This window comes from Galleria mellonella, unplaced genomic scaffold (assembly GCF_026898425.1).
Source record: "Galleria mellonella isolate WM207_F2 unplaced genomic scaffold, CSIRO_AGI_GalMel_v1 utg63, whole genome shotgun sequence".
Taxonomy (NCBI): domain Eukaryota; kingdom Metazoa; phylum Arthropoda; class Insecta; order Lepidoptera; family Pyralidae; genus Galleria; species Galleria mellonella.
This window is the reverse complement of record NW_026442130.1, coordinates 9,517,835-9,533,186: the sequence shown is the minus strand read 5'-3', so window position 1 is coordinate 9,533,186 and position 15,352 is coordinate 9,517,835. Positions and strand designations below refer to the sequence as shown.

At 30.2% G+C, this 15,352-nt stretch overlaps 3 protein-coding genes across 5 annotated transcripts; 1 reads left to right on the top strand and 2 right to left on the bottom strand.

Annotated features, from left to right (window-relative positions):
- Nucleotides 1-72: 72 nt before the first annotated feature.
- Nucleotides 73-5,956, bottom strand: LOC113521655 (tRNA selenocysteine 1-associated protein 1). The gene is made up of 6 exons (XM_026907260.3): nucleotides 5,775-5,956; nucleotides 3,611-3,742; nucleotides 2,885-3,113; nucleotides 2,503-2,720; nucleotides 1,375-1,543; nucleotides 73-263 (listed from the first exon to the last, which is right to left on the bottom strand). The coding sequence occupies exons 1-6, from the start codon at nucleotides 5,805-5,807 to the stop codon at nucleotides 142-144; spliced, it is 903 nt and encodes a 300-aa protein (XP_026763061.1). The 5' UTR covers nucleotides 5,808-5,956; the 3' UTR covers nucleotides 73-141.
- A 405-nt stretch (nucleotides 5,957-6,361) lies between these two features.
- LOC113521618 (lipoma-preferred partner homolog) lies at nucleotides 6,362-8,832 on the top strand. The gene has a single exon (XM_052899998.1). It carries the CDS (start codon nucleotides 6,619-6,621, stop codon nucleotides 8,050-8,052), a length of 1,434 nt encoding a protein of 477 aa, XP_052755958.1. The 5' UTR covers nucleotides 6,362-6,618; the 3' UTR covers nucleotides 8,053-8,832.
- A 15-nt stretch (nucleotides 8,833-8,847) lies between these two features.
- On the bottom strand, nucleotides 8,848-15,189 carry LOC113521617 (uncharacterized). 3 transcript variants are annotated; one of them, XR_008253451.1, is made up of 8 exons: nucleotides 14,749-15,189; nucleotides 14,416-14,599; nucleotides 13,847-14,034; nucleotides 13,416-13,619; nucleotides 13,010-13,300; nucleotides 12,738-12,918; nucleotides 9,729-12,627; nucleotides 8,848-8,938 (listed from the first exon to the last, which is right to left on the bottom strand). XR_008253451.1 is itself a non-coding variant. In XM_026907203.3 (7 exons), the coding sequence occupies exons 1-7, from the start codon at nucleotides 14,882-14,884 to the stop codon at nucleotides 10,482-10,484; spliced, it is 3,330 nt and encodes a 1,109-aa protein (XP_026763004.2). In that variant the 5' UTR covers nucleotides 14,885-15,189; the 3' UTR covers nucleotides 8,966-10,481. The 3 variants fall into 3 exon arrangements, 1 of the variants encoding a protein (XP_026763004.2); XR_004223968.2 differs by lacking the exon at nucleotides 8,848-8,938 and having other exon boundaries at nucleotides 8,966-9,861; nucleotides 10,391-12,627; XM_026907203.3 differs by lacking the exon at nucleotides 8,848-8,938 and having other exon boundaries at nucleotides 8,966-12,627.
- Nucleotides 15,190-15,352: the final 163 nt, after the last annotated feature.

Here is a 15,352-nt window from a genome sequence, read left to right as displayed (position 1 = left end):
TGGGCCGTCAGCTTGTTTGCCATTCTAAGTTGTATAAAAAAAAAAAGTTAGGTAAAAGTAACAAAAACAACATTTTAATTAAAATTATTTATTATATACCTATTTCTTAAATACTAAATCACATCAATAAAATCAATCTTATCAACACGCCTCAATGCACTCGTGAGGAAACCATTGGGACGCTTCCAAACTGTCCCAAAGAGATAAATCCGGGTCGAGAAATTCTTGATTCATCTGGTCTACATCTATCGACTTCTTGTGTTCTGTAAATAATAATTTTCCACACCGCGAGTTTAGTTGACAAGTCAATGAAAAGAAACTGGAGCATAGTTGGTCTATGAAAAATGGATCACTTTGCTTGTTCACATCGCTTTAATTTATCAGAGTAGCGAATAAAATTTAATAAAACATTAGAATCAGTTAACGAAAACTACCGATAAGATACAGTATAAAAAAAAATAAGTATAAAAACTGCCCATTTCCGTTGCTACTTCAGTATGACTTGACTAGTGATAATGACACAAAACCTTTAATTTTTAAATCAAAATAACTGAATTTGCTACAATCAAAGTCGACTTTTTTTGTGGAATACATTACATAGTTTTTAAACAGATACATATTTAACATTGCAATAGTAATGAAAATTACAAACACTAGTATATAGATTCCAAATTTCACCGTGTAGACGGTAGCAAACGAATTGTTTTCGTTACCGCAGGTATAAGAAGGAACAAGATACTTAAGTCGTCTTAAGATGCTTTGTCATTCTATCTTATGTAGTCGGTAACTAAAACGTCTTTCTCATAAATTTATTTATCACTTTTAAGGATGCAGGAAATTTATAATAGAATTGAATAGATTAGAAGTGTCAATGAAATAAAACTGAGAAATAAAGTGAAAAATATAGAACGTTATCATAATTTACGACCAATACAGAGAATGGCTTTATTTAACATATAACTTGTTGAATAAAAATACATTCTAATAAACTTTAAGAAAACACAAAAATTACCATTTTTAAAACATCTTTAACCTTAGTCTACGTTCTATATTGTTATAGGGTGTTTTTTGAATAAAAAAACGTTTACTTTGAAAAGTACGTAGAAATATGTACATATCAACTATAGCCCGCGGTTTTACCGGCGAGAATTAGTAAATAAAGAGTTCAATGTGCTAAGTTACATTATAATTTACCCGTGTAACACATTTAATTCAAATCTGTTCAGTAGTTTTGCGAAAAATAGTAACAAACATCTATACATCCATCCTTATAAACTTCCGCAATTATAAAAATAATAGGATTACTAAGTGCATACATCATAACACTTAAAATAGCCTATTGTGTAAAAGCCCTATAATTGAAATATAACTTACCAACGAGTGCCAAATCATCAGATGGCAATTTGGCGACCGGAGTTTGTGCGACTTCGACCGCGGCGGCCGGCTGCGCCGCCACGGCGCTCTGGTCGCCCTGCCCATAGTATCCAGACCACGCTGAGTAATTTTGCCAATAGGCTGACGGATCATAATATTGGTTGTACTCCTATAATCACAACTGCTCATCAGTAATAACCCTTCGACGTTACTTTTTCTCTCTCAACATCCGCTTGTATTAATGCGATGAGCTGATTATATATTTCCAAGCGAATCATTGTTACTTCTAAAATTTATGCTTTTTTAACATTTCTATTCATGTAGCAATGAGCTATTTTTGTTTCAATGTAATATTATAAATTCGTCATATCTAGAAGCTGTCGCAAAAATTTTAAGAGCGATAAAGCATTAACCATAGCTAAATATTATAGGCCAATCACGAAATGCTATTTTCAAATATATTCCCTAATGCCAGCTTACTTATAAAGCTTATTCTTATTATATTATATAAGCAAATAAAGATGTAATAGCTAGAAACATATTTAACTTTTGAATACAACTTTTTAAATCTGAAATAATGTTATTTCGATAGGTGTTAATTTTTATGAACAAATTCTACCCGAATAGTTGTATATATTTAATAATATATTTCTAACTATATTGTATAGAAATATGAAGATATTCAGTGCAATACAGTACAACAAAACAAAATTCTCTACTCTGGAAATAATCTATAGCCTGTCAACTTAATAAGCAGCACATCTGCTGGATAACAGACATAGTTTCAATATTTCATACTAATTAATCGCGCACTCCATGTACTTATTACGGAATGACACGTTTTAATTTGACAGGCTATATTTATTACTATGAATAACGGTCGTGATAAATCGAATAATAAAGTTAATAAAATAGGTACTGTCAGATATTAGATTGTATCTATAAGTGAAAATAAATATGTTTATGCAAAGTACCACCACTCATAATGCACCCTGATTTAATATTACACGAAATATTCTGTAATTTATAAGCTACTGGCAACTAGCCAATGCCCTGAACGTTATAATTCCCTTTTCCATCCGTTATGTTGTACTGTGTCGGCGTAATAGCGAAGCACTTCAAGCATACCGTTCCACTGTTGTACGAAGCATTAGTTGCAGTAGCGGCCGGTTGATTCTGTGAAGTTGTTGCTCCTTTAGGCTTTGGCACTGCAGTGCAGATCTTAAGTGGTTTGCTGCCAAGACCTGTGTATCCATTCATAGCATATAGAGCGTTACGCTGTTCCTCTTCGTTACCAAACCTGACGAAACCGTAGCCTTTTGTGTAGCCTGATGCATCCAATATTACTGGAATTTTTAGAAACATTGTTTCATTAATCATGAACATAAATTTATTAATCCGAGCGATATCCATATTTAACCCTTTTCCTCATTGTACCCTGCTAGCATAAACCAACAGCATAAGCAATTATTCCATTTTTAATTATTAAAAAAAGTTAACAGGTTCTTACCTTTGGCAGTCTTAATAGAAGAGTACTTAGAAGCGAACACCCTATAAAGAGAGTAATCGTCAACATCAGGACTGAGATCTCCAACCCATACTGAGAACTCTCGCTCCTGTTGCATATTAGCACGAGCCTCCCTCGACGCTGTGTTCAATCTGAACCTTACGATGGGAAAAGTTCCGGGAATAGGTTTACCATTCAATTTGTGCATTGCGTCTATTGCTTCTTCATCAGTCTGAAATTAAATCTGTGTAAATAAATAATAGCCACAATATCCAGCAAAAAAAAGTATAAATGTCATCTTGGCTATATATACAGCTAAGCTTGATTGAGGAATATATCACAAAAATAAAATACTGTGTTACGATTTACGTTACACGAATTTCCAGAACTACTCAACCGAAAATGTTCTTCAAAAATGAGGTAGAGGTTTTTTCATTGTTAGTAACAAGCGCGTAATGCCCCTGGCATTGCAGGCGTTAATAGCCTACAGTAACTGCATACCATCAGGTACCGTATACTTGTTTTCCACCTCAGTGATAGACTTGACAGACGCGATTAGCGGCGGTATGGGGCAAAACAATGTTTGACAAGTCAGCTAAATATACACAACTTTTGAGCTAACTTCACACATCATTTCTACAATTAATGTCATCCAAAACTACATTGATGTACCACATATAACCTTAAAAGTGGCAACATCTCTTTTAAATAAGTGGATCAATTGCATACCTGAAAGTGTACAAATGCATAGCCGGCCGGTTCACCAGTAAATTTATTCCTCATCACCTTGACTGCAAGTGGCCTCTGCCCCATGCGATGAAATGCAGCCATAATGAAGCTCTCTGTCATATTGGGCTCCAACTATAAAATATATGTAATTACATCTTTCAGCTATATTCCACCAGTACTGTTCACTTTAGATGTAATAATTGCATGGCAACATTCTCGATAATTCATAAAAACATTTATTCTTGTATGTGGCAATTAATAATTTTGATTGGAGGTAGTAAGATAAAAAAAAGTTGTTGGTGTGTGCTCTTAAATACAGAACAGAACAGTTTTGTCGTTGTCGCTCATAAAGTATTTTAATACGTATAACATTTAATTTCACAATCGTGAGACTTTAGTTTTTGAATTTAATATTTTTGTTTTATAAAAAGAACTACGCAACAGATAATCTCTCGTGTCGCAACAGATAATCTCTCGTGTCGTTCTTAAATATTGAAAAGGATTTAAGATTGAAACGTCTGTCGGAAGATTCAAGATCGAAACCCTTAGTTCTTATAACATTTACGAGGTAATCTCAGGTAACTTTAGCATGCTTTAGGGAACTGAGTGATCTGAGTATGTTGTAAAAGGAATTTTCGCTAATCAAAGGGTAAGTCATTTGAACTAAGTTTGAATCTAGGTAATTTAGTAGTACTTTTAAAACAACTTGTCGGTTTTCGCATTCTCAAATATTTCAAAGAACTTATCGTACATACAGTCCACTTTATATTCTCGCACACAGCTATATTCCACCAGTACACTGATCCATTTTTAATATATAAAAATGAAGTGCTATCCATGCATGCACTATTGGTTTAAACTGGTGGAGTATCAGTGAAGGATGATAGCCAAGGATCAAATCAGGTCAGTTGATTCATAATGACAATCACTATGAGTTTCCAAATTTCTCTTTTTGCGTCAATCCTAATCCAATATAAACTGTCAGGTTGCACCAACAAGAGGAAAATCTTAAATGAAAAGAGAGTGCATATATTATATTATATGCTGATCCATTACTACTAATACCCATATGAGAGAATCACCCTCTGGTGTTAAAAATATGTAGGCTACCTTCATTATATGAATGCCTTTGACATGGCTAACAAAAAATACCTTTAGATGCCCTCCGAAACTTGAAACAAGTGATAATAATTATTAAATAATACAAAAGTGAACTAGAAACTGGAAGTTTAAGTCAGAATTAAATCTTGGGATCCCAGGACTAGGCTGGTCCATTGATTAGCACAAAGACTAGTGCAAATTTTCCCACCAGTCCTTGCATACCAAGTATTTTTACACAAGAGAATCAAAGATACCTGGTCTTTATAGTTAAGTAGGTAATTTGTATGACTGTTAATTACTATGAATATTGATTCATTTTACTGTGTTGATAGTTCTAGATGGTTACATACATTCATTTTTTCAGTGATTTTAATTGCAAAATTGTGACTGATAACTCAATATGTAATGTCAATTGGACTCTCTTCCACACATAGCTTCTGAACTCATATGTATCTACTTAGTACATAAAAAACTACAAAAATACAAAGATACATCACCTTATCCAAGAGATGATGCAGTAATATAGGTTTTTTTAATGGATGATAATAGAAAGAATTAACTCCACCGGCTCTATTAATACACACAGTGAGAGATGATAGGTGAGAATGAAATAGGTCAATGATGAGCAGACTTCCATTATGATGAATTCAACGATAAATCTATCACAATAATTTCCAAGGGGAACCGTGTGGTCATCCTGGTCATACCATATTGGTATATTACTAGCAATGGGGTTTCTAATCCCCATTATTAAAAATACCCTGTCCACAAACAATAAATCCATCTTAAAATTTGTATACTTCAATCTGATAAAATTGTAACTAGACAATGTCTGTACATAAGATATTTAAATAAAAATAAAATAGCGGCTGTAAATAAGATCAGTAGATCAAACAATAAATTTATGTTTGTTCCGACACCAAATTGGATGTAATTTTCACACTTCTGTTCTAAATGGTCTAACTTAAAATCTGGTATAAGTTTTATTCTAATACGCCATTTAGAAGTAGTATATTTAATTGCGTGTAAAAAGCTAGTAACATAATAAAAAATATACACTTACACTTCCCATCCAAAGTTGACACTGCATGGCCATTTTTCTATTTAAATAGTATAAAGTTATAAATCCCAACTAATTCGTTTCACAACCTCCAAATATAAATAAACAAATTAAATTTACGGAAAAATGAGAACCTATAATAAACATTTATAATTGGAGTAAAAAAAAAAAAAGGGGGAATTTGGTGTAGGACAGTGACATTATTTGACATTGACATAATGAATGATTAAATTGAATGAACATTCTGTTAGTGATGTCTTAGTTTGGTAAAATTAAAAATATTTATAATTATAATGATTTATAATTATTATATATTTAACAATAATGTACTATTTAATACCTACCTATAATTATAATACCCATCTTTTATTATAATTATAGATATGTAACATACATCAAAATAGTTTAATAAAAGTACATTAATACAAAGATATATCTATTTTCAAAATAAGAGTATTTTATTGTATAATATTTTATTGTAGAATATTAAGAGCATTTACAAACTATATGCAGATGGCAGCATTTACAAAATATCTAAGCTAAAAACATAATTTTGATATGACAAATTAACAACAATGGAATGCATATACCTATGTGTCATTCATTGCATTACATTCAAGTGACGTCGCCTAAATTTAGGCTTAAGTGGATTATTAGCTTTTTTATATATTTTATTCACATTCGGGTATAATTCCATTTAATATTCTGGCTTTAATGATTTACTGCTGCCGTACAAGAAAATTATTTAAAACATTCCAGTGACAGTAAGTACGTATTTATTAAAATTAATTAAATACGGTTACTCATGATTAATAAATGTTATAAGGTCAAGAGTAATTAACAGAAAATGTCACGACCTGATAATATGGATGCTTTAGAAAAGCAACTAGCTGATTTGCAAATGAATAAAGATCTATACAATCCGGGAAGAGCAAAGAAGATACCACCCGCTGTACCACCAAAAAAAAAGGCACAACCTCAAGTTCCTCATAGCGCTGCCGTTAATACTCTTCGTGAGCCATCATATTCCACAAAAATTTCTCCACCATTAAATAACAACAATCCGGTACCCAGTCATACTATCACTAATAACCGACAAGCATGCAAAGAGTATGCGAATATAAAACACCCTGTGCCAAATTTCGCTTCAAAACCAGATGTGCTCTCATTACAAAAAAGTTTTAACGCTACTTATAGTAATATACCAACTTATCGAAATACCGACAGTGATTTACCACCACCTCCACCACCGCCACCACTTCCTCCAGCACCATCTCTTCCAAATTCTTATTCCAAATCATACAGCAATAATAACGAAGAATACTTACCACCACCATCACCAGTCAGTTCTAATTACAGCGAATTGGTGAGAGCTACAACAAATTTGAATTACAACCACGATAAAACATTTCAACAAGAGAGACCCTATGCTCATATATACCAAAATGAATATCCAGAATATGGGGGTTCGCAGACTTCAACATATGAATCTTTATATGAGCCAATAAATCTTCGTCCTCCAAGTAATCTCTCTTCTCATACTGGAAAATCTATTCAAAATTATGAGAACAATTTATCAAGCTCTAGCAAATCACCATCACATAAAGAAGAAGAAGTTGACGCACTTACAAATCTTCTAGTAAAGTCCATAACTGACAGTCAAGACCTGGACATATTTGGCATTTGCGTAAAATGCAATGAAAAGGTAATAGGTGAAAGTTCTGGATGTACAGCTATGGATAATATGTATCACGTAAAGTGTTTCTGCTGTCACCGATGCAATATTAATTTACAAGGCAAACCTTTTTATGCTGTTGATGGTCAACCATTCTGTGAAATGGATTATTATGAAACATTGGAAAAATGTTCAGTGTGTTATAAGCCTATTTTGGACAGAATTTTGCGAGCCATAGGGAAACCTTATCATCCAGCATGTTTTACTTGTGTGGTATGTGGTAAAAGTCTTGATGGAATTCCGTTCACTGTTGATGCAATGAATCAAATACATTGTATTGATGATTTTCATAAAAAGTTTGCACCTCGTTGTTGTGTTTGCGAATTACCCATAATGCCAGAAGAAGGCGAAGAAGAAACAGTTAGAGTAGTTGCTCTAGATCGCAGTTTCCATGTACGTTGTTATCGTTGTGAAGATTGTGATCTTTTGTTATCATCTGATGCCCCAGGACGAGGTTGTTACCCACTTGATGGCCGCATTTTATGCAAAAATTGTAATGCTCATCAAATACGTCTTCTCACTAATGTTATGACCACAGACTTGTAAAAGATTATTCATATGAAATATAATTGGAGAGTAACCGCTTACCTTCAGGTGAGCCATATACTTGTTTGCCACTTTAGTAGTATAAAAAAAGTAAGTTAATTTATATTGCATATACTTCAACAAAATTAAGGGTAACAGTAAGTAATGCTAGCATTAATTATGTATGGTTGTTATTAAAGGTGCCTACTGTAGGTTTATTTTAAATTTAGATTTCTAAACCGATATTATATCGACATTGAAAAAGAATAACTAAATAATAATCGACAAAGACAGAGATCAATGAAGTCGTTATTTATATTTTGTACCATGTTTTTAATGTACTTTTCAAGTAAATTTTATATTGTTATTTTATTTTGTTTATTTATGGAACTTAACTGATTGGATCTTTACTATATAAGAGATTCTATAATAACTGATAGTGTACATATATATTTAAATTGTTAAAAAATAATATCTAAATTTTTATATTTATGAAATCGTTTCTATGGAGTATTGGCAAAAAAGACTGAAAAAGTTATTTGGAAGTATTTATTCAAGAAAAGTGATTTGTATAAGATAATTTATTATAATTAATAATACCTACTGTTGAATGGCAAAATGTGATAACAAACAATATTTGTAGAAAATAATATTTAACATAGAAGTATATTTATTACTAAATTACATAAGTCAAGAGCATTATAAATGCTAAAAAACCTTGCATATTAAAATGGCAGCTATTTTAATTAAATGGACCTTATTTTATTATACTAAATATAAGATTAATTATATAACTTTTAATTATTGTTCATTATTATTTAAATCACATTTGTTCCTCCTACACAACCAACATAATTCTAGTTAATCAATATTTTCTTCATAACAGCATAACATAAGCCACAGCACCCTGAGTGAACACAGATACAATATGATTCATAAATTTAATTAAACGAAAAGAGAATAATGTAACTCTCAATGACTGATTGCACTCTGCTACATTCTTAGACCGGCTTACTGTACTTTTTCACCCTACATTATAAAGGATTCAAATACATTTAAATATAGAAATAACGAATTAAAATAAGTAATTTGTTATTTTAAAATATTTAAATGAAGTTCAACGGTATATTATTTAGTATTCGAAAGGGAATGATGCTTTTAAGATTACAATAATATTTGCTATTAAAAAAAAATAGAAAATACTAATTAACTAATGTTGAATACTGGCTGAAACAATCAAATAAAAAGGCACATCGTAAATCACAGATAGGTAAGTACCTATAATATAATCTTAATAATAACTCAGTTTCCAAAATAACTATACCAAGAAATCAAGGTACTTTAGTCAATGATAACATCACGGGCTATAATTATAATTAATTTTTAGTCACTATTTTCTCTATTAATTTTAAATTCTAAATATAAAAATTTAACAAGAATAGCTACATACATTATTTCAAGTTACGATACGATTCATCAAGTTTTCAAATATTGTCGACTCGTATTTGAAAATCATTCGAATATTTCGAATGAATCGCCCAGTAGAATAATTAGTAGTTGGATCAGTTAAGTCGTACATTGCTACATTTAAACAAATCTTTTGAGGTCTTATTATTTTTCAACAGACTGCGATCCCTTTAATAACAAGCGTGAACCCCCGAGGGTCGCGACGCCCCGGTTGAGAAACAATGGTCTACCTTTATATCTGTTATTTTTTTCTCATCCATTCGTGTACACTGAATTGTTTTGATTTTTGCTTCAATTGGTAGTAGTAAGTATATGATAATAGATTACTCCAGATTTCTTCTGCACCTGTATCCTTTTAATTTCCTGCAATATATAAAATATATATGCAATATATATACTATACTTCATAATTCTGATTTACTAGGCATCTGCCAAATTCACTCTCCAAGTTTATGTTTCAAGCACATTTATTCTGTCTTTTTCTTCCGTAAATACCTAATTTTCGACGAGTTAATTATATATAACCTGCTACACTTTTTAGTATTGGCAGATTAAAAAGCGCAACTACCTAATTTTTTTATTAAAAGATAACGTTTATATGTCAGCAGAATAACTCTTTGAAAAGGATTTTTAAACATCTTTTCTGATCATCAATACATTTTTTTATCAACAAAATAAATAGTAAGTATTAACAGCTATAATATAGTGTCGATTGATACTGGTAAAATAGAAATAGGCAGCTAATATATCTTGTTCATTATAAATTCATTAAAAATTTTACATATTCAAATATACCATGACAATTATCACAAAACAACAACTTGATTTGAAATATTTTATGATATGAATGATTATTTCTAAAGTATTCTGTAAAAATTAAATGACTACATACCGCATGAGATCTTTGTTCAAGTTCATTGTATATGACTATGATATACAACTATACATAAAAATTAGGAACGAAAAGCTTATTAATGATTTGTTTATATTTTATGTTTTAACTTAGTATTAAATTTTGGTGGGCTTAGAACTTGTTTCATAAACAGAGATCTTTTCTCTTTGATGCTTTTGGAAGATAAATAATCAGGGGTATATACACTAGAACTATTAGTTTTTGAATCAAATATTATCCTTTCGTTTGTAGCATCTAAATCATTTATCACGTTAATGAAATTGCTATCTAAAGGGTTTGATATATTTTCTAAACCATGACACAAAATTTCTTTATCAGAATTTAAATTAATTTTAGGTTCAAATCTTTCCCGTAAAATAGAGAATTTTCTTCTAGGTTTACTTCTAACTCCTTTTTTTATATTTGTTATTTTAGGTACAGATACATTAACTAAAGACATACAGGGATCTTTTCGTATCAATGATTGTAAAGAGGACGATATTCTATTAGATGAAAGATCTTCTGCAGAACTATGTGGTAAAGAATTTTCAGACACTAATTGCCATAAAAAATCTATATCTTTATTTGAAAGATCTTGTAGACGTTGATCTGGTTTGTTATTGAGAGTTTTATTTTGTAATTTAATACCACAAATATTTGGTTTCTGCCGTCGTCTAGGATTTCTGTTATAAGTTTCTGCAATTTCCATATTAACTAAATCATTTTGATTAGTTTCTTCGATGATGTTTGATTCATCATTAGAATGAAACTTTGAATCATGAGATACACCTATTACATTTTCTTTTTCAGGCAGCGATTCCATTATATTACTGGAATCAAATTTTGAAGGTTCTTTCCAAAGTGCCCTCTTCAAAGTATTTTCTATCGTAACTGACGCTCCACACTGTGGTGAATCCCATAAATGTTCCCTTCTGTGGTACAAATTTCGCGGTGAATTATTTATAAATGCTTTTCGGATTTCATCTATGGTAGCAACTAATGAACTTTCAGAGTTTAATCTTTTCTTTGTTGGTGGTTCTATATCTCCTAAATCATCTAATTCTTCTATTATAGGTTCCAAGTGATTTGGATCTTTACTAAAATCCACTGTACATGGTTTATTTAATATTTCATCATTCGAATGACACATAGCTGTGTTAACATAATCTTGATGACTACTGTCTAATTTCACAGAAATATTAGAGTAAGTAGGAGTCTTTTTAGGGAATGGTGGAGCTGCTAAAATAGCATTTTTTAGTTCATGTGATAAGCAACTACTTATCTCTGAACTTTCTGAAGTAAATGTATCACCTCTTCTATCACGAACCACACTTCCATCATGTTGACAGTTTTCTATATCCGTATATCCATTCCAGGATCTTAGGCCCCATGCTTCTCTTGCAATATTTACAGCACAGATATTCTCATAATCATGAACAGATAATAATTCTGATGGCGTATCTAAATCTCGTTGTTTTGCGAAAAAAGTCTCCTTATTTACTTTGTTTTTACTTTTATCCTTTTTAGTATACATTTCTTTGAGAATATCTAAAGCTATTCTTTGAATATTTTCTATATCCGCGTCTTGATTTCCTACTTTTATATTTTTTAATGCACTTAAGCATAATTTTTGTACAATATTTTCATTAAAAGTATTTATGTCTGAGCTGTTAATGTCACTAAAACTCAAATCCAAATCCATATCGATAGAATCTGATGAAGTTTTCTTATTTGAGCCATCTGTATCTTGACTTATTTCTGAACTTCGGTCAATTTTCATGTTTTTCATAAAACTTTCATTTTCTACATTAATATTATTCAAATCATCTCTTAATTCATCCGAAGAACAAATTCCGCGGCGTTTTTGTAAGTTCATACTATTAGACGTTATTTCATCTATAGAACTTTCGATACTTTGAATATTAGATAATCTCAGTATTAGTTCATTTGGAGATGGCAATGTTTTTAATCTTTTCATTTGTTTATGAAGATTTAATTGCTCAGGGTTCTCACTAAATGCGACATGTGTATGTGACTGTGGTGTATTTTCCACGGTATATACTTCAATACTTGAAACATCCATGCTACTATTAGCTAGTTGAGCTGACGTCAATGTTGGTGTCCTCGACATTGCAATCCAGTGATCTAGTAAAAACCTTTTATCAGCATTATAGGTATCATTTTTTGATGTTGATTCTGGCGATGCTACATTTTTCTTTTTTTTATATCTTTTTTTCCTGCAAACAAAAAAAAAAGACAATAATAAACTTACAATATTGAATAAAACCATTGCAAAAGAATATTAGAGATGATAATTAATTTATGATTATAGAAGTCATAAACAAACCTTTGTAATTCGGTGATTTGTCCACTTTTAAATGCTCTTATATGGTTAATAGATTTGTTATCATCTGATTTTTCTTTCATTACTTTATTGTTTAATTCAATGTCACTATTAGATTTCTCCTTCTCTTCTCTTAATGATTTTAAGTGAAAGTATTTATAGTACAAAACCATAGCAGTTATACCTGAAAATGTGATAAAATATATATTGTTATCACAATAAATATTATGATAATAAAATTACATTGTTTGGAAATAACAAATATGCAAACATACCAATTAAAGTCCCTGCTATTATACATACTGTTGCTGTAATAGACCATAACCTTTTTTGTTGGTCCAGGTCAGAAATTAACACATAAAGGAGCAATCCACCAAAATTCTGGGTAACTATTAGCGTATAAAACATTAACAATCGATATCGTGTTCCACCTTCCCTTAAATTAATGTAACAAAAACAATATATAAATCCCATTACTACATTATATAACGCTTCTTCCAGTTTATTGGAACAAAATGATGTTTTCTGCATAATAATCCAAAATGTCATCACAGACCAGTGTAGACCTGTTAAAAAAAAATATCTTTAGATTATTATTATTTTAATCTCTTGATTTATTTTCTTTAATAGAATAAAAAATAAGCCAATAAAATAATTTCAAGTAAAAATTTGATTACTTACCCAATGGCACTAAAGTCCAAATACCAAAGACTATGGTAAATAACAAAATGCTGGGTATCCTTCCAATTAAAATAGCAAAATGCCACATAAGTTTTATGGCAAAGGAATTCCATTGAAATTGTTCGTATGTAAATACTGTTGTACTGTAAATATATGTTGAACAACTCCATATAACTGATGCAATAGAGGCAGTTAATGCAAATGCTGTAAATAAAAAAAAAATACGTAAGTATTAAGTATAATTTGTCCACATATCACTAAGTGTATTAATCACTGTATCAATATGCTCATATGTTGGATAACTTATTAAACATTTTAGACATTAAACTTCTATCTATTTATTACATTAGGTAAGGTTTATTAACATTGTTTAATATTTACATGGTTAAATCTGTTACGTTAAATGATTAAATAAAAAGTATGAAAATTACCTTTAGTATAATAATTTTCATTTAATATGACTATAGCATATGTTTGTAAAATAATTTGGGGTATTGTCCCTGTAAATACATATAAAAAATGTAATAGACCCAAATCATTCCTTTGAGATACCCATTTCTCAGTTTTAATTGATTCTAGATTCTTGCAGGCAAATACTTTATACAAAAATATTACATATCTGAAAAAGAAAAAAAATAAAGTCTTAAATTTCTTTTTATTTAATTACTTAATATAATTAATTATAAAAATAGAAACTAAATTTTCATCCAAAGAAAATTTAATATTTCTACACGGAAACGGTGGTCCTTTTCAAGATAGTCATAAAACATAGTATCATTTTTCATAATTACAGTATATGTGAACGGTGGTGATCAACATTCATACCTAATTAGACAATGAATTAGGTTCTTATATGCAAACATGCACAAAATGGACCAAAGTAAATAAATTTATTTTTGTCTATAAAATTGTAAACATTTATCAATACAATTAAACTGTACAATTCAAGTATATCATACTTAAAAGCTATAGGTATGAAGTAAGTGAAGAAGGTAAATACCTTTCCAGCAATCCAATAAGACATCCATGTGTTATCCAATGACGAACATTAATTTTCTGGTCATTTATAAACCATCTTAGAGAAAATATATTTATTATTATGTTAGGAGTCACGATAAACAATAGAGTAGCTGTTGCCCAATTATAATGCCCGTCATGACAATATTCAGCAAAGACTAATATATCTGGAAAAAGTTAGTTTTAATTCATATTAATATAAAAGAGTTAAACTATTTCCAATATAAATAATTATAAATTCATATACAGTAAAGGTATAAAAAAATAGAACTCGTATAAAATCTACTGTTATAAAATTGAGTAATCCTTCCCTTACCTGTAGTTAAATCAGCTAGTATTGTTACGAGTGAAATAAACACACATAAAACATTTAATATACAATAATTTTCATCGTGATTAACCCCGGTTTTATTTTCAATATTAACTGCACCTATTCTATAAGCTTCAGACATTTTATTCAATTCATACTCATTTGTAGTTTATGTGAACTTTATTTTATATAAGTTTTATATTTCTCATCAATCGAATAATAATAGTAATCCTTTTATTTTATTGTTAACTGGCTATATACTATTTAAAAGTTAGTAATCTAGACTAGCTGGTATAAGACGCTTGTAATTTATAAGTTATAATATAGCCGGTCAGTCAGCCAATCACCACCTATATTCTTTTTTTTTTGTTATTCTTGTTCAATTTAGCGGCGCAAGCGCACCTGTATTCATATAACAATAACTACAGAAACACCAGTCCTTTCAAAATGAACGAATGATTTTCTATAGTGTTGCTTCGTGTATGTACCTTAGATACGTTATACTATATTATGTACTATTGTATGAAAACCATAGATAAGTACATAATGGTAAATTTATTGCTTTTGTTCTTTTTTAAATATTACCACCTAACTTAGACTAGGATTTTTT

Coding starts and splice junctions, on each gene's coding strand:
- LOC113521655 (XM_026907260.3), bottom strand. CDS start 5,807: ATGGCCATGCAGTGTCAACTTTGGATGGGAAGT. Junction 3,114..3,610: donor ATGCATTTGTACACTTTCAG/GTATGCAATTGA, acceptor ATTTAATTTCAG/ACTGATGAAGAAGCAATAGA. Junction 264..1,374: donor TGATGATTTGGCACTCGTTG/GTAAGTTATATT, acceptor TATTATTTACAG/AACACAAGAAGTCGATAGAT.
- LOC113521618 (XM_052899998.1), top strand. CDS start 6,619: ATGTCACGACCTGATAATATGGATGCTTTAGAAAAGCAACTAGCTGAT.
- LOC113521617 (XM_026907203.3), bottom strand. CDS start 14,884: ATGTCTGAAGCTTATAGAATAGGTGCAGTTAATATTGAAAATAAAACC. Junction 13,301..13,415: donor TTGGACTTTAGTGCCATTGG/GTAAGTAATCAA, acceptor TTTTTTTAACAG/GTCTACACTGGTCTGTGATG. Junction 12,919..13,009: donor AATAGCAGGGACTTTAATTG/GTATGTTTGCAT, acceptor TCACATTTTCAG/GTATAACTGCTATGGTTTTG.